A 19,718-nucleotide genomic window follows, 5' to 3' on the forward strand; every position below is an offset into this window, starting at 1 on the left:
GTGCCCAGTATACCACCTCAATTACTTATAATCACTAGCTTAACAATGACCAGTTTTAAGATGAGTTTTCTAAACTTTTATTAGCTAACTACTAGTCATGGATCCAGCCCAGTTCATACTTAGACCAATCACATCGACTAATCATTCTATTATATGAGAATATGAATTCAGTTGGAGATTTAGAATAATGGAAATAGATTCAATAGTTAGATACAAGTCATTTTTGTTAATGCGAATGGAAGATTATGTGCTCAATCACATATCGGATCATAAGTGTCTAGAACATCTTAGTTTCCAAACCTCCTCAAATATTTCAAGACCAGTAAATATGTTACAATAGCTAACTAAAAAATCTAAAAGTGAATATATATCATAAGAAGTTGCATTATGTTGAATATTTACTTCAAAGAATGTGTCAGTTTATCATGATGATAATTTATGAAAGGAAAATTAAGTGTCAAAATGAAATAAAAACATAATTTATCTACAGAAGTATTGTTCTCATAACTAAAAATTCTTCTGTATGATTAGATTTTCCTTTTTATATGATAAATTTAGACCAGATGGTGGTTGGAGGTAGTCGACAGGAAACCCTGGACCCGGGTTTCGTGTTACTTGACACTCGTCAGCAAGGTGTACCTGTAATCTTGAGAGAAGTGATGCTCCCTGGTGGATTCGATCTCGTGTCACCCAGCTTCACAGTCAGAGACGTTACCAGTGAGCTATCCGGGCCGCGACTGACCTCCTGTAGGACTGAGATGTAATCACAATTGATCGACCACCTCCAACCACCATCTAATCTCAATATATAGTGCCCGCAGTGTCGAGTCACCTAGACTAGTGGCCACATTGCATCATGATCGATAGCATTCGGTCTGCACTAAATAAGGACTTGACACACATTACATTGATCACCACACAGTGATCAATCAATTGTGATAAATTTAGACAGTAACATTAGAGAAACTACAATAAAATGCAAGTTTTCGTCATTTACAAATTTATTTTTAATAATAAATGAAGGACAGGTTAAGTTGTTTATTTTGCTTGTGTAACTGAGAAGATTAATATAAAATTTCTCTTATAGAGAAATACCTCATCACAATTTAATTACACGATTTTTGTGATATACTAGTACTTGTAAAATGAAATAGAGTAAAACAAACAAGATCGAAGTGGGAACAAATATGTGTAAAGAACAACATCGTTCAAAATGAGAACAGTTCAGCCGATTGCATTTGATCTCTTTTGTTTTAACAGCAATGTTAAAAGTGGAGATTTGTAGCTCAGGTAGATGATTTTGATGGAGTTTTGTTCTCTGATCTGGATAGTTTGGTCGTGGAGCTTTCATTGTTCTTCTGAACGACATCATTAGCACAAACTTCAACTCAGAGAACAAAACTCCATCGAAATGTTAAAAGTCTCATATGTCACTAATTTTTGATTATTTTTCCATTTTAGACAAAAACTAATTGTTTTCATTTATTTGTCTCGGGAATCATTATTTGATTATCTTTCAATATTTTCCCTAAACAAAATAGTATTATATATCAGAATAAATGTTGAATAAATATACAAATACATCTTTCGTACTAAATAAAACTAACTCCAATTCATTATAACTAATTACTTTTTAATTTAATAGTTCAATTCAGGAGTTGATTAAAGCTAGATCATCATGGAAAATCTGGAAGCACTGGACGGCCGTTTCGTCCTGTTGTGGGGCTCCTCAGAAGCACGCACCCACTATGTCGCCCGCAGGATCCGAACCCAGGACCCATTGGTCTCGCGCGCGAACACTTAGCCTCTAGACCACTGAGCCAGTATCCAATGGTGTTAATGTCGAATTTGAACCAACCCACTTTCTTAATGTTTAAAGATCCCCATCATTGGTCTTGTAATTACTTCTTTACGATTTCAACTTATTAAAATAAAGCATTTATTAAAAGATAATGGAATAAATGTACTTATAAGAGGACAAACCAACATAAGTTGAACGATCATTAAAAACAAGGAAACACTGGAAAGCTATTAAGTCCTAGTACGAACATCCTGAGTAATTCCCATTCATGACCCAGCCTGAAATCAGATCCAGAACTAACAGGTCTCACTGAGAGTGCCTAACGTTTAAGCCATTGATCCAGTAGAGCTCAACTATGTTACGTGTGAGGAAGTTACTCACTTAAGACAGTGGAATATGGTTTCGTATTATCATCGGTTGGTTTTAGCTAGACATATATTCCTGTGGAGTCTGGTTAGCTAGTCAGAAGTTTAATGCTTGCAGTGAGGGTTTAAGAATACCATATTGCGGGAAGGTGGCTGAGTAGTGGTCCCTAGTTCACAGTCATTATCAAACTTAGATTGAGGTTTGATCTCTGAAGCACTCAACAATCACCACAAACTCACACACTGATCTTATTTCGTAGTTTTTTTCACATGCAAAAACACGTAAGAAATATAGGTGTTCGAGTAAACTGATACACTTGAATAATTCAAACTAAAGGATTCTTGAGTGAAATTCGGCTGAATTATTCAATGGTAAATAAAAACTGATCATTGTGTCCTTTCCCAGCTTGTATTTTCTAACAACAGAAAATTAGCACAACCCATATAAGTCAGTAATATTTTTTTCCTTTGACTGGAAACAATTACAAATTAGGACTTTGTTAGTTCCATGGAAATCGCTATCCAATCTCGTATTTCAAAGTAGATAGTGATGCGGCAATTTTATCGTTTTATGATTTTATTATTATACAGAATGATTTTTTCCTTACTAGACTCGATGTCATTGACAAATGAACGTCAAAATGGAATATTTGTCATTTCCGCTTTATAGAACTTTCCTATTAAAATAAAGCTATCGATGGTATACCATATTCTTTACAAATAAAAGTCATTTTTTGACCAATCACATTCACCTATCATATTATCGATTTCTGATTGGTGCAATGTATCAAAGACATAATTTTATGTATTGGAAAGATTTGTTAATTTGGGACAGTGCATCTTATTCTATGTAGACATAATAGAATATAATAATATATATAAAAATACAACTATATTTCCCAGTCCTATTTTATCATTATCACGTATTATAATTAATCAATTGTAAATACATTTTCTTCTATTCAAGAAATATTGGCTTGCATTGTCTTATAAATGCAATTAGTAAATGATCAGTTTAACCATTCAATGAAATAATTGTGTTAGAGACTCAGCTAACGGCAAATTATACTCGTTCTTTTAAAATTCCTATCTAATTCATTACATATCTTATACTCTCCATAATTTCCTGCTTTCACACTATTGACTTATTGATTGACATTTTCAGCATGATATATTGTATGACTAAAATATTCATATAAATTTTACTGAACTCTGCTTAGTATAAAGTTTTTATACAAACACTGTGACATCAGTTTATTATTTATTGACGTGAAGTAGATTGGGAAATTCTCACTGGAATCATAAACGGATCAAGGTTAGACTACTATTGGAAACCTGGGAGCACTGGACGGCCATACCGTCCTAGTAAGGGACTACACGGCAGTGCTCATCCACGACCCCATATGCATGAGTCGAACACAGCACCTTCGGTCTCGTACTCCAATAGTAATCCACTAAATAACTGAGCCGGCATCCAACGGTGTTAGGCCTAACTTCAATCAATCCACGATGTTGTGCGACCAACTCCCATTGTCTTCGGTGGGTATCTGCCTCATAATCGACACGGTTAAACTCCACTGGTCATGGCTTCTCACTAGAACTTCGAGAATTCCCTCTCGAAGCTAGTCACTAACGACCACATGATGATTATCAGCATGAGTTTGTGGAGATTAGTGAGTTTCACTGAAATCATGAATTGATCAATGTTAGTGGATCAATTAAGATTAGAAGTAAACATAGATGGATTTTCATTATTTAAAAGGAACTCAACAACCTGCAAAACCCCATACTGATTGTTAAGAAAATTTGTTGTAAAAACACTATTGAAGGTTATAAGTAAAGATGGATAGTGGCTAGGAGTGGAATCCAAGACGCACGTCTCATCCTATTTAAGACACGTGGGCCAGGTGTACCTGGATCTCAGACTTGATGTTCACTCCGGGACTCGAACCCAGTACCATTCGCTTCAAACGCCATTGCGGTATCCACTTAGTTACTGAGTCCTGTTGGCCACTTGCTTGTGCAATGGGGTGAAGTTTAAATTCCCTTGGTACTGTTTAAATGAATCTCCCGAATAATGTTCAGGACTGCAATTGATCAGTCTCTTATTGGCATACGTGCGTATTACTTCGATATTAACGAGTCCCAATTAAAACGAAACGCGCGTCCTGGATTCCACTGCTAGCCACTATCAATTATTGCTTATAATGCTTGTGAATTAAGGCAATATCGAGGCAATACTCACAGTATGCACATATTCCAATAAGAAACTGATCAGTTGCAGTCCTAAACATCAATGGGAAGATTCAAATAAACAATAACAAGTGAACGTTTTCGAAAAAATGATTTTCAAATCATAAATATCATGAAAATTCCACACCCAAAAAGAAGTTAATGCTCCCCATTGGATTCGACCAATCGGACCACACGGAAATGATATACAATCAATTGAATTACAATTTAATGGAAAATAGTGTGCCACTGGACGAAATAAGCATATATTTCACTTAAACAAATCACTATTTCTTAAATAGTTGAGGTTGTACCCTTCAAATTTCTCCTTAGGAATCCAAAAAACCGATAGCCAGTTCAATGTCAGCCAAGCTATATATATATCGAGGCTATTAACAGGTTTTACACAAAAAGCTCTGTTCATATGCTGCTAATCACTAATAATTTATAAATGATCGAGAATAGAAAAGATCCAATGAAATTGAAAAAGTTATCCATAAATGTTTTTCAGTTAATGACCAAGTAAACGAAGACTTTAACCTCAAAAAATATCATTAAACCGGCGAGACTATAATTTATGGACTAACCAATCAGATTTACAACAGGTCTTGAATTTTGGCGCGAAGTTATTTCATTCATTTGGCTAAACGGTGTTTTGGGATTATAGCTGATGTCAGTTCGTGATGAAAACTTATATCTAATTCCTAACCCTAACTATCAACTGTGAATATTAACCCTAAATCCGCACACTGGCTTATAACCCTCATTTAGTTGTAGCATGTAGGTGGATATTCTCAAGGTCTTTCTAGAGTCGCTCAAGGGTCGTCCATAAATTATGGTCTCACCAGTAAACCTAATAATTAATGTTATTACATAAAAATGTACGTAACTAACTACACAGTCATCTTAATCACGACAATGTCTCAAACAGTAATTTCAATGTTCAACGCTATTATAGGTTTAAAAACGTCAGAATCAATTAGAGTATATTCTGATTTTGAAAGTGCAACTAATTTTCACTTGTAAAATGTGGTCGATAAACGAACTCACCAATAGTAAAGTGAAACACTCACCACCGCACTAACTTTTCTTGACCTTGTATGACTGTGTCTTATTTATCCATCAATCACAATTCGATGTTTATTGTAAAACAATATTTGCTCTGTTGACTCATTTCTCCTACTCTCTAGCTACTGTTCGGTACGTTAGAGTTGAGCCTGCAGGAAATCGCTTCCTATATCACTCTTAAAATATACATTTGATTATGGAAATTAAAACATTAACTTTATTGATTATTAGTAAGGGAAACATTTTTATACCGATTTATTTCAGAATTGTTGCAAAAAACGTGTACTGGATGAAATATCCTAACTACTTGACGGAATACGGTTGACTAAACAAAATGGATTTCTATGATAATTATATGTTGCAATATAGAACAAAGAAATATCATCTTTTCATTAGCCATGGTAACTAATTTACGGAAGACATATATTTTGCACAACCCAACTAATAATGAAGAGAAACACAAATCCTCAAAAAAATCTACAGACAGTCAAGAGATTTTAGTAAATTGTTGACTGTCTTCACTGATCGGGTAAATGATTAACATCGGAGTTGCATTTTGTTATTGACTGGAGAAGGTAAAATTTTATGTTTCTATAAATCGGATTCAAGAAAGTTATTTCATGTTTTAAGATAATAACATATTTGCATTCATCACTTGTAACCGAGTTTGAGTTTATTTTATTACATACTTCCTTTCGATGAGATTAAAAGAGTTCGAAACAATATTTCGGGGTCGGTAAACTTCTCAACACTCACACTCGTGATGACTTTCAAATTAGGACTAAGTAGCTATTCACATCCACTCTTATTTTTCCAGTTGGTGCTCCAACTGATGTCTGTAAGTAACACAAAATACCTTCAGACTGAATTAATCGTCATAACTCAATCCACTTAATAATAATAATAATAATGATTTTATGCTTACTAGCAGTCAACATGTTGTTATGTTACTCTATTAAAAGGTTGTGACTAGCATAATTCAATTATGTTGTGAATGAAACACTTACTGCTGATTCCCTTAAATACTTCTAGTGTTTTAACATGAACTATCATATAAAAATTCCTAATTTGAAGAAAACAACATAATAAAATAATTATGGAATTTATGAGTAGCAAGACAAAATTTAAACAAAGGTTTCAGCTCTCACCAATTCCATAACGTAATTTAGTCTCACCAGGTTCGACAGTATATAATACATTTGTTGTAAAACAAGTTTAGATATATTCCTATTTTGATTTAAAACAAATCAATCATCTACCTGAACATTAGTAATGACTCAAATTTATCGATCATTATGTCAGTGAATAACATTGGTTACTAATGATGAAAAACATGTCTAGTGAGTTAACTAAACAGAATTATTAGCTACCTATGAAAGAAAATTAGTCGTGGAAATTTAAATAATAACGTTTATATTTCCATGCATATTCATCACTGTAGTACTCTGTTTCATAAGAAGCCGATAAGAACTTTCTCAAGACCACTGATAAAGTGAACTAATAAACCTTGTGATTTTTAATTTCATCATCTACAACGTTTGACCGCTGAGTAGTAATCAATGTCTTGTTTAATCGTCCTCATCTACGATCTCGTTCTAGTTCTAAACAAATATGTCAATGCTTGTTACTTAGTGGTAAATCAACGTAAATATCCCAGTCCTACTGGAAGTCATTCGCGTTTTGTATAGCTTGACGGGGAAATCCTTAAATGAAACTGAATGATCTGAGCTAGAATCTATTATGGAGCATCATTTCATGCAAGATAACAGGGTCACCTAAGTGATGAATGTGGAATAGCACGAAATCTTGGTATAGAATTTCCTACTGACTAATTTCAATTGCCTAAAAATCTTATCACCACAAAATTATCGCAGACGTTTTTCTTAAAATTATTTTTCGGCAATTCATATCAAATATATAAAATGGGTTTAAAAAAACTACATACGACTTCTAGAATTCAGCTTCATTGTAGTTTATTTCGTTTTGCATAGTTACAAATCGATTCATTTGTTTTAGCTTTTCATCTTAAATACATAAATCAATTATGTGGATAATCTTTCACATTTTATGAGTTACACAAATCAAAGTTGTACTTTATGCTAACTACATACACAAAATGAAGGACATTTCAGATTTTGAAACCAGTGAAAATGTCATCTATCTTTATTTGAATCTTGACACTGATCTTCTTTTAACTGATAATTAACAGTAGGATGTATTTATATAATATTTTTTGTTTTGTGACAAGATTTCTAAATAAAAATGAAATCAGATCAACAATTTGTTTGTTATTCTTTTTATTGTTGTACTATAGTCAGTAATGTGGTAATTTATCACTATAACTGTCACTTAAGTAATAATTATATTTCAATTCAATCACTAATTGTGTCATGATAAATAGGTATATTTCAGTCCTTGGCTTTCCACTTTCTTTCCAAAGTATTTCCATATGACTATCTGTAGATTTCTTCCCATTCTATTCTCATGCTACCCCATCCATGAAAAAAACTTCATTTTCTAAGTGTCTTCACAAGTAATTTGTTGATTATCGTTTGTTTATCTCAATTTAACTAATATTCATTTATTCTTTAATTATTGTATTAGGTGTTTTTAGTTTTCACGTCAGTTCTCATATTATTCATTCATTTGAAACAATTGAGTTTTATCATTTATAAAGAGTAATTAAAAAATATTGTTATTTCGACAAGCAAATGTCACATATCGTTGGATTTTCAGTGAACTAAAGTTATTAACTAATTATTCTTGTTATTTAGATGGCAACTATTAGTGCTACTAAAATATTAGTAATAAAGCTGAAACAGTTTCACAGTTGATCACATCCACAATATGACTATTTATGTTCTGTTTGGTTCTAATTAACTTTGAGTGTTAAATAATCAGCAGTGCGCATCCAGTACCCAACACGCGAGATTCAAACCCAGGACTTTCGGACTCGCACGTGCACGCTTAACCTCTAGACCAATGAGCCGGCATTCAATGGTTTGAGGACTGATTTTTCTTTGTTACGTAGAAGCACCGCACAACTGCTTAACTAAAAGACACTCAATCAAATGTTTCTGGTTATTAATATATGATCAATTAGTAAATAAAGGACTCATTCTTGCAAGCAATCAGTTAGCAATAATAAATCAACCTCATAGATAAAAGTTTGTGAATATCTTGTTCTCCGAAATATTCGTTGAAATTGTTTTCGTATAACACATATATGAGTGTGAAACACGGGATTGTTTTCCGCTTATCAATCGTGCTAGCAGTCGATTTGCATCTTATCAGTATCGAAGCTTGTGACTTAATGACAATATCAAGGTAAGCCGCACAGGATTCACATATGCTAAGTAAGACTGATCAAAATCCACTCAAAATATGAGTAGCAGAATAATCCAAACCATTTCAAGCAAAATTAATAACATCGAATGTAATTAAGATTATGAACCAACCCAAGTTAATCATTGAAACCCTGGAAACATTTGACAGTCATTTCCTCCTAAAATGGGGACTCCTCAACAACGCTCAAACACACTCAACAGACTTCAAAACCCCAAGGTGAGAATTATCATACATTCATCAGTGACTAGCTTCGAAAAAAAGTACCGGAGTTCTGGGGAGAAGCCGTAACCAGTGGAGTCCAGCTGTGTTGGGTGTGAGATGGTTATCCACCGACGACAATGGAACAATCACGCAACATCGTGAATCTACTGAGTTTAGACTCACATTATTAGATCTCAGATGATTGGTTTGGAGGCGGGACATTTGAGTGTGAGACTTAAGATTATGGGTTTGATCCTCAGTGATGGGGTCGTAGATCTGGACTGAAGGCGAGGCTCGGTCTAGAACGAAATGTCTGTTCATTCCTTCAAGGTTTTCAATTATCGGCTAACTTGGATCTATATATGATCTGAGTAACCCTCGACAATATTTACAATCCTACACTGGTAATAATATCTAAAATGAAACAGAATATGACCGTTTATTTAGTAAGTAGGAACTAATTAATATTGCTTATATGTATATTATCAAAGGAGTAGTTTACAGTATTTTTATATGACCTCATTCGTAAGCTTCCGTTTCAATTTATTACTAGTCATTATGTTTTTTATATATTGAAGATAGATGTAGATTTCCTTGAAATATGATGCTCAGTTTGTATTTTAAAATATCCAATGGAGTTGTGTACACAACGAGATAAAAAAAGTTGTGATTTGTAATACTCCAATCATCTTACAGATTGATTAAAAACCATTAGCGAACATGTTATTACGTAATCTCAAACAAAATAAACAGAATAGTTCAAAGTACCTAAGTGAATACAAACACAGTTGAAAATTGATTGGCACTTATACTAACTGTTTCAAAACCAATAGTAACCTCCCATATGCAACAATGATAACTAAGAAAATAATCAATGCATAAAACATACACACTATCATAACAACGCATTGCTTCACATGATTAACTGAGGACAAAACACCTAAAGTGCAATCACATAGTTATTAACCAATAATCATTCACAAATTCATAAAAGATTAAAACTATCATAACGACCCTATGAATAACACGAGATGTCAACAAACATAAATTGACACGAATAAAATAATTTTACATTCGATAGCACCTAATTATAGGTGATGTTACTTAAACATAAGTAACAGTAGGTTGAAACGTCATTTAACCTCAGAAAATATGTCAATGGGTGAATATGATCGCGAAGTTTTAAATGATCACATAATTTATCTCACTGAAAACAAAACATTCTATAACAACCCTTAAATTTCTTACTCTTCTTTACAAAGTGAATCCACGAAAGCTTCAGTGGGGCTCTTCATTTTGACGTCAATTAGATCAGACGATGTAATCGACGGACTCACCCCTTTTGTGGGACATATTTGTCTCCACTTGGATCGTACGAATGATTGATATTGAGATCAACACATCGTCAATCCTCGTATATTATCATGGAATTAACTCACGTTAGTGAATATTGGAATTAAAATAAGTCAAATACGAGAGAGGATTTCGAATACGTATATTTTGTACAATCATTAATCCAGGCAGATGATCAAAGGAACGGAGCAAAACGGAATGATGGGCGGTGGGAAAAGCATGTGAGCCAACTCTTTTTCAACCAAGCATTAATCGATATTTATAGTCACACAAAAGTACGTTACAGACATGTGATGAATGGGATAATAAACGCACACACATGTGCTTGCGTTAAAACAGTCAAGGTTCATAAGCGAACAATTAGCAAGGTCAAAATTATGACTCATCAAGAATTGATAAATTGACCTGTCCAGAAGCTAGAATAAGTTATGTGGGCTTAACATAGTAATCGACAATACAAAGTATATGGAAGACATTCCAAAAATGTTTGGAAGAATAACAACGTCACAAATGCTGTCGTCATCACTTTCAATCACCACGTCAAACACTACCAGATATGAGATAACCACATAACAAATAAATTGCATACAGTAACATGGTGAGAAGTTATGCACACTCATCCGATTCATCTCATTGTGTTGATTGCAACCAATGAGAATTGTGTCTTCAATTTATTTGAATACATCTTGGTCATGAATTCTGTTTGTCCGAATGATTTTATGCACATCGTGAGATTATGGATTACCATCACGACCAACTAGTATAAACTGCATCTATTCTTTTTATGCAAACACGTTGCTGATGGTGATTACTTTCTATGGTCTAGTGAATTAAAAATGTGAATGTCATGAAGCAAGTCCATTCAGGAATTGTGTTTGGTGATTGTTAAGTCAGATGTATCGAGACTGAATTGTTTGATGATTTTCCTGAGAGTTCTAAATGGGCGATAACCCACCGAGGAATCAATTTGGAATAATTTCACTTCTCCTTCTATCAGTATGTTCACTACATAGTTAGTTCAATGAAATATTGATTTATTCATATCATGGTAAATCTCGTTGACCAATAATGCTTTAGTTGTATTCTCAGGCGTGATGCAATTAGTGTGAACTTCTGTTATTCGTGTTATGTATATATTCTGATAGAACAGTGAGGAGATGGAGTTGATCAGATAAAATATGCGTTGTGTTTGCGTCTAATATCTGGAACGATCTGCCACACATATACTTATCATGGAATTTTAAATGAAAATGAATAAAGGTCAATTTAATAAGAGTTCAAATAAACAAAACTGTTATTTAATAGAAGAGTCAATTGAAACTAGACCACCATGAAAAATCTAGAAGCACTGGACGGTCGTTTCATTCTAGTATGGGACTCCTCAGCAGTGCGCATCCACGATGCCACTCCACGAGGTTCGAACCCAGGACCTATCGGTCCAACGGTGTTAATGTAAATAAAGAAGAGATTAAATTAACATAGTACAGATTATATTTTCCACAAAAGTCACCGATTTAATGACTGTGAATATCAAAATAATTACCATCATTCAATGTTCGGTTAATTTGAAAAATGAACATAGAATCATGTACAATACTGTAATGACCTGTTTTGAGAAGAGAAAATATAATTATTCCTAACAATTTAAATTCTAGCTTTAAAATGTATTAATTTCTTTAGGTAGAAACTAAAAATATATCTATTTGTTGACATTTCCAAATGTCTCTCCTTTAATCTAGTTGGAATGTTTGTATTAACCAATGACTAGAAATTCATGTGAATGTAAATAAATTCGTGGATAATGTAAATAAAACAACATGAATTGTAAGTACAGAGACATTTATTAATGTACAACAGTAATTTATGAAATAAGACCACAGCTACATGTTCTTTCTTATTAACTAAATGTTTAATACCCGATTCCACAACTCCTTTTTACAATCTTTTTAAACACTTATTATTCCTAACTTCACGATTAAATCACGTTTCTTTTCGAATTATAGAAGTATTCGCTATACAAATTAAGAACTATTACAGACAACAATTTATTATATCAAGGGATACCCGAATGATTTTATCTCAATGTCACTATTGTAAATGTTTGTCTCAAAGAAATAAAAGCACGGAATATATCAAACTTATTATCAGAGTTAACCAGTTGCAGTAAATTAAAGTGATTTTTCCTGCTTTCGATATTTCACTTCTTTTTCCATTTCAATGCATGCAAAGATACAAATGTCGATAACATTGAGGTAAGCATTGGAATAGATTAAAGTCCATTTGTATTCTACTTGTCACGTTTCTTCTGAAATTCCATTTTTATTATCTTTTTTAAAAAGTTAAAGGGATTCGTTTATTAAATGAAATAAACCACATAGTTTTCTTTGTGCCTATTTGATTCACTTTGGTAATTATGTACGTGTGTACCCTATATAAAGTTAATTCATTTCAAAATATGAAAAATAAGTAAATAGTAAGTAAACTGAAATTTAAAATATGTTATAATGATTCTTTTCTCCACCTACACGAATTGAGCGTTAATTTACCTTAGACGAATATCCACACTAGTTACCCTCCTAATGTCTATTTTACAGGACTTCAACAAAACTTAGATCAAGAACACGTGACTAGCCCGATTAGAACGCAATTATATTTCCACACCAAAAACCGTAAACAATCACAATTATGATAAGGGTAAGAATATATGTAACTAAACAAACAACCAATCATTATTTTCCTTGTTCACACATCAATAAAATAGTCTTGTTTATAATTGATTTTTTTTGTAAAATGAGTGTTTTACTGAAAGTGTACTTCAGTTTTGCTAGGTTTGAAGCTATCACGAGTTCACTTAATCTGCGAACGAGAACAAGACTCGGTGACCAAAGACCAGTAAGCTAGCTAGTGATGCGTCCCAGCCCCGCTAACTAGAGGGAGAAGTCCAAGCTTGGAATGGGAAGTATATTCTGCAAACAGACAGGAATGAGTGATAACAACAAACACAATTCAAAACGTGTATATACAGTGCAAACTCGTCCTTGGAGAGAGTTGCCAAATAGTATACTAAAAGAGGCAACGGACCAGTAGCATTTAAGATATTTTCCAGTGGGAAATACAACATGAAGGTGACAAGAGTGCCTTTGGCGCGAAAACAAAGAAATTCAAATTTCCTAAATATAATTGCAAAATTAGGTCCTTTCCCAAGTGAGTTCTGGGGATCTAACGTCCCAAAAAGTTTGACTCCATTTTATCTGTTAGTATTACTACCATCAGTATTATTATTTATCTTACTTTCGACGTCATTTGTTGGTTTGACGATGAAAAATCTAACAGATAATTTTAGGTATTTTCATTTTTGTTCGTCACATCTTCCATTTCTCCAATGAATGATTCTTTTTTTCATGCTACCGTTTTATGCATTAAGACAAATTTTATGTAATACTGTTATTTAGAAAAACAACATAAGTTTACGCAATCATTTCATGAATCACAGGACCTTATAATTTTTTTACAATTCATAAGGAAATTTCGTTTGCGACAAACTTGTTCGCAGAAAAACAATAATTACAAGACGGATGTTACTTGGCATTTTTGTTCAGTGCTTCCTCAAAAACTACTTTCAAAGAAACATTAACCCACTGTAACAATACTGGCGAGACTCTAATTTAGGGACGAGCCAATCAGAAGCGTTTGAGCAATTTCAATTATTAACCAATCAGAAGACAATATAAAGTAAAAATATATTATAAAAAAGTAATGAAGTACAGCAGACATTCTTCTTTTACATGATTTAAAAACTTGTTAAGGTTTGATAAAGGTTCAGAAGTTCTGAATTCATAATGCACATGGTATAGAAACTCGTCCATAGGGTTAGGTTTGTAGCCTAGGGTTAGGGTTGTAGCCTCTCAATAAACACCTCTTCTCTAAAATCCGTTGTAAACCGATCGTATGTTAGCACCCTAACCCTAACCTAACCCTAGTCTAACCCTAACCTTAACCCTAACGCTAAACTAACCCTAAACCGTAACCCTATGGACGAGTTTCTATACCATATGCATTATGAATTCAGAACCTCTGAACCTCTATCAAAACTTAACAAGTTTTTAAATCATGTAAAAGAAGAATATCCACCGTAATCCATTACTTTCTTATATTTTCACTTTACACTGTCTTCTGATTGGCTAGTAACTGTCAAGGTCATTTAAGATTCGTTCAAAGGTCGTCCCTAAATTAGAGTTTCGCCACAATACTATATCTAAATTCCCTTGATATTGTTTACTTGAATCTTCCCATTGATGTTTAGGACTACAATTGATCAGTTTCTTATTGGCATATGTGCATACATACTGTGAGTATGCCTCGATATTGCCTTAATTCACAAGCATTATAAGCAATGATGGATAGTGGCTAGCAGTGGAACCCAGGACGCGCGTTTCGTCCTAGTTGGGACTTGTCAGCTGAACGTACATGCATCTCAGAGTTGATGTTCACTCTAGGACATTGCAATCAACACAATGAGATGAATCGGATGAGTGTGCATAACTTCTCACCATGTTACTGTATGCAATTTATTTGTTATGTGGTTATCTCATATCTGGTAGTGTTTGACGTGGTGATTGAAAGTGATGACGACAGCATTTGTGACGTTGTTATTCTTCCAAACATTTTTGGAATGTCTTCCATATACTTTGTATTGTCGATTACTATGTTAAGCCCACATAACTTATTCTAGCTTCTGGACAGGTCAATTTATCAATTCTTGATGAGTCATAATTTTGACCTTGCTAATTGTTCGCTTATGAACCTTGACTGTTTTAACGCAAGCACATGTGTGTGCGTTTATTATCCCATTCATCACATGTCTGTAACGTACTTTTGTGTGACTATAAATATCGATTAATGCTTGGTTGAAAAAGAGTTGGCTCACATGCTTTTCCCACCGCCCATCATTCCGTTTTGCTCCGTTCCTTTGATCATCTGCCTGGATTAATGATTGTACAAAATATACGTATTCGAAATCCTCTCTCGTATTTGACTTATTTTAATTCCAATATTCACTAACGTGAGTTAATTCCATGATAATATACGAGGATTGACGATGTGTTGATCTCAATATCAATCATTCGTACGATCCAAGTGGAGACAAATATGTCCCACAAAAGGGGTGAGTCCGTCGATTACATCGTCTGATCTAATTGACGTCAAAATGAAGAGCCCCACTGAAGCTTTCGTGGATTCACTTTGTAAAGAAGAGTAAGAAATTTAAGGGTTGTTATAGAATGTTTTGTTTTCAGTGAGATAAATTATGTGATCATTTAAAACTTCGCGATCATATTCACCCATTGACATATTTTCTGAGGTTAAATGACGTTTCAACCTACTGTTACTTATGTTTAAATAACATCACTTATAATTAGGTTATTATTGATATTGCTATCGAATAAAAGGGATTTTATTAAGCTTCTTTAAAATAGTGTACAAGTGTACATTGACGAATATTCACATCATGTGTAAAAACTGTATTATAAGAAAATAATTATTATAATAATGTTTGTTTTACATCCGTGAACAAGAAATTGAACCTGTAACATTTTGCAGCTTAGTGTAAATTAACTTTTAGACAGTAAATAATAAAATCTAACTAAGGCAAGTCTAAATAGTACAAAACAGCAAATCAGAATACTTAATACAGTCGAAATAATGTTGATTATTGTGATTTTATATCATTTAGTTAAAAGTTCAGTCAGTCAGTTACAACGTAGGACCAGGCATACATGTGCGGCGGACCAAGTTGCCACACCTCATTGGCACAGCAAGACGAACAACGGACTCATAGAAGGAGTTTACTCAATGGTGTAATATATAAGGGTAAGATTGCATATAAGGATATAGTACAGGAAAAAAGAGTTAGTTCGTAGAAAGAAAGATATAAAATAATTTTCGTCTCATAGTTTAAGGGAAAAACAAAGAGTGTATACGCCTACGCCATTGTGATCGATTCTGAGCCATGTCACCAAGAATCTCCAACCATTGGTTAAGATAGTCACGTAGACCCCAACCAAGTAGTCTGCATCTACCAACGTGGTTCAGACTAGAAGTTAGTGACTTCAAGCACTGATACCATGTTTTGGTTTGTCCGCCCCTAGCTTTCTTCCAACTATCACCAACACTAAACAGCATCGCGCGTCGTGGTAAACGGTGTTCAGGCATACGCAACACGTAAGGTAACAATTATTGTATATATTCTGTTATGATGAACAGCCAACCTGACGCTCAATTTATTCGAAATTACCAAATCAATCCTTAGTAATGATATTTACTGATTCATTGTAGATACTGATGAATCGTGACACTTGAGATGGTGGAGAAGATTTGTAGCTCAGGTGGATGACACTTTATTACGATTATTAATCAATTATTATTTTTAGTTACAAAGTTATTCTGGTGTATAATAATTGTAGAACTGTTGAAAAGCCTAGTTCATTTTCACGAGTTTATATGACATTTTCTTATTTATGTACATTAATCTGAATAAGTACAAAATACTATTAAAACTATTTAAAGTACAATTATCATAATAAAATGTCAAATCAACAAATCTGATTTTTCAGTTTTATCACTGTATGAACAATTCAATAAGCATAAATTTCGATCAATTTAGAGTAAAATTCCGTCACATGGTAACTGATAGATTTTTGTCAGAAAAAATAATAGTTTTGTTGGTTTATTTATAAAACACAAACAAACAGTAAATTATATTTTACGGACATCAATAAAAAAATTATTCAGTTTAATGTTAGTTCTTATCATGGTCTAATATAAAATGAACTGTCATTAAAAATCAGAATGGACAAACATAGTGATCATTGTTTGTACGTAATTATGCTAAACATTTAATAGACTTAAAACTTTATTACATATATTAATCCAGTTTAAAAATCCTATCAACAAAATAAGTTCTCAATACAGTTTAGTCTTAAAATCCACAAGTTTTACAATCGGCAAACTAAAACACTTATTAGCGCTTAAAAATAAATGAACAATATATAAACTAAAGAACTTCTTTTTTTATCAATTCTCCATTTCTTATGGTAATTCACTAATGATTTGTAGCGTAAAACATATGTTGTGATTTGCCATGAGTTCATATAATTTCTTTAAAATTATCCCTGATTATTCAATATATATTCGGTGATTTTTAATTTATCTAACTCAATGTTCAATAAAAAGTTATGGTAATAAATATACTTACATAAATGATTTATTTTTTATGCAGATGTACATTTAATCATTATAATGAATGCAAATTAATTTCGAGATCAGAATATACAGTTTGATACAATGTGATTTTTTACAATCTAACTTAATGGGCATCATGTATCACCTGCATGATCTGTCTAATAATTTACCGAACAAAACAACTAAAGCTTTTGGTGAAAATTGATAAATCTCGGAAAATTAATGAATTACTAAGTACTGTAAAGATGATGTACTGATGAAAACAGATCTTTCAAGTAGATGAGTTTTGTTTAGGACTATAAAGATTGTAAAGATGCTCCAAGACTAGAACGACTATCAATACCTTGTACTAACGAAAACGCAGAATTTGTCTTATCTTTTGTAATTTCCGATCGCTGATTCATTGCATGAATGATTACTCTCAAACTAAATCTGAGAGAATGTTTTCTTCATTTAACTCTAACAAAATGTGAGTTGACAAGATAGATGAAAAATTTGACTTCTAAGAAATTCTAGGTATATTTTAGCCAATAGTATAAAGATCGAACAGATGTACGGCCACAAACAAGTAGTATTTTGAAGAGTTTAAGCTGAACTTTTCATTACTTCAGTTCGTGTAATTATTGGACAGTCTAGTGATAAAGTAGATTTCAATCAATTGTGATGTCTGGATAAACTATCATTGAATATTGCAGACTAATTAAGATTAGTATTTTTTCTGCAAAATATACCCAACTTGTTTATAAAAAGAACTTAAATCTAGATAACTACATCGATTCACATAAATTCGAAACTCTTAGAATAAAATGATTGAATGTCCCAGCTTAAATTATCACTAAAAGGAGAACACTTACTTTTCACGACAACTACATAATCCACAATCAACTTGTTCTCTCAAATATATACCTTAATTAAAATTACTCAAAAGCCAGATAATCAAATTACAAGCAACCTACCTATCAAGTCACTTATGATGTTCACTGGAAAATTTAACAATGAGTGTAACATCACAACAAATCCGATTGAAATGATATAATAATATGTGATGTGTTTCATAATCATATTTCTACAAACAGATATCATAATAGAAATATGTAACATCCATGTAACTATCATTGTAAGTAAAACAACTGTTATACCTAACCATAATGTCCAATTTGTACTTTCTAACTTATTAGCCATTACATAATTCGACAATTTTTGATCATTAATAATAAGAATTGGGTTCATTATATAACCATCATTTATACTGCTATAGTTATTATAAGTTTCTTTTTCAACAAAGATCATTTCATATTACAAATTATAAAAGGATAATGAAAATGTGAAAATTGTCAAATTTGACTGAATTATTTGATGACTATATTGTTTATATTTCAAAAAAGAGTCTGTATAATTCACTGATTCGTAACAAGGGGATAATAATCTTGACATCAGATTAAAACAAATGAATTTCTAAGTATTTTGTATTGAGTATTAACCAAATAAAAATTACACTTATTTTAATGGATGGAAAAACCTGAGAGTAGACCAATAGAAAACTGGCTTCAAGGTCACGTGTTAAACCCAATAGGAAAATTCTATTTGATTTTACGAGGAAGTAAAGTACCTACATGACACATAATGTAGTAGTTTCTAAAAAAAAGCACTTACCAACCACCATCATGTGAATAAATACCCTTGGACAATCTGTATAATGTATCTTAGAATCTAAACTGCGTAGAAATTTCCAATAATGAGCAGAGATTTTAATTACACATAAATGTTATATCTAAATTGTTTTGATGAAAAATTGTGCGTTGTCTATGTATCACGTATGTGTGTATGTACTACAAAATTTTTTTCCCACCAGTAAGCTAAAGACATTTATTCTCATAGAAAATATTGAACTTCCCAATAAATGGTTGCAGTATCGAAATACTGAATCTTATAGGTAAGTTGTCAAAACATAACTAAGTAGGTGATGACTGTAAATATTTTTTTCCAAAATTCATTTACTCATTATCAAAGTACCTATAGTATATTAATTCATTAACGCAATCCCATTTATCGATTATTTCAATTAGTGAAGGAGACAAAAGTCATTCAAATTGGTGATATTTCTGGGCACT

The 19,718-nt window shown here is 32.7% G+C and overlaps 1 protein-coding gene across 1 annotated transcript in view; it reads right to left on the bottom strand.

Annotated features, from left to right (window-relative positions):
• MS3_00001640 (uncharacterized protein) overlaps positions 1–19,285 on the bottom strand; it is a 69,385-nt gene extending 50,100 nt beyond the window's left edge. The window contains exons 1-2 of the mRNA XM_051209108.1: positions 19,261–19,285; positions 18,564–18,673 (exon numbers count right to left, since the gene is read on the bottom strand). Coding sequence (XP_051074536.1) covers positions 18,564–18,669 — 106 coding nt within the window. The 5' untranslated portion in view covers positions 18,670–18,673; positions 19,261–19,285. The remainder of the gene's footprint in view (positions 1–18,563; positions 18,674–19,260) is intronic.
• Between the last annotated feature and the right edge of the window lie 433 nt (positions 19,286–19,718).

The sequence above is a fragment of the Schistosoma haematobium genome, chromosome 1 (genome assembly GCF_000699445.3).
Source record: "Schistosoma haematobium chromosome 1, whole genome shotgun sequence".
NCBI lineage: Eukaryota > Metazoa > Platyhelminthes > Trematoda > Strigeidida > Schistosomatidae > Schistosoma > Schistosoma haematobium.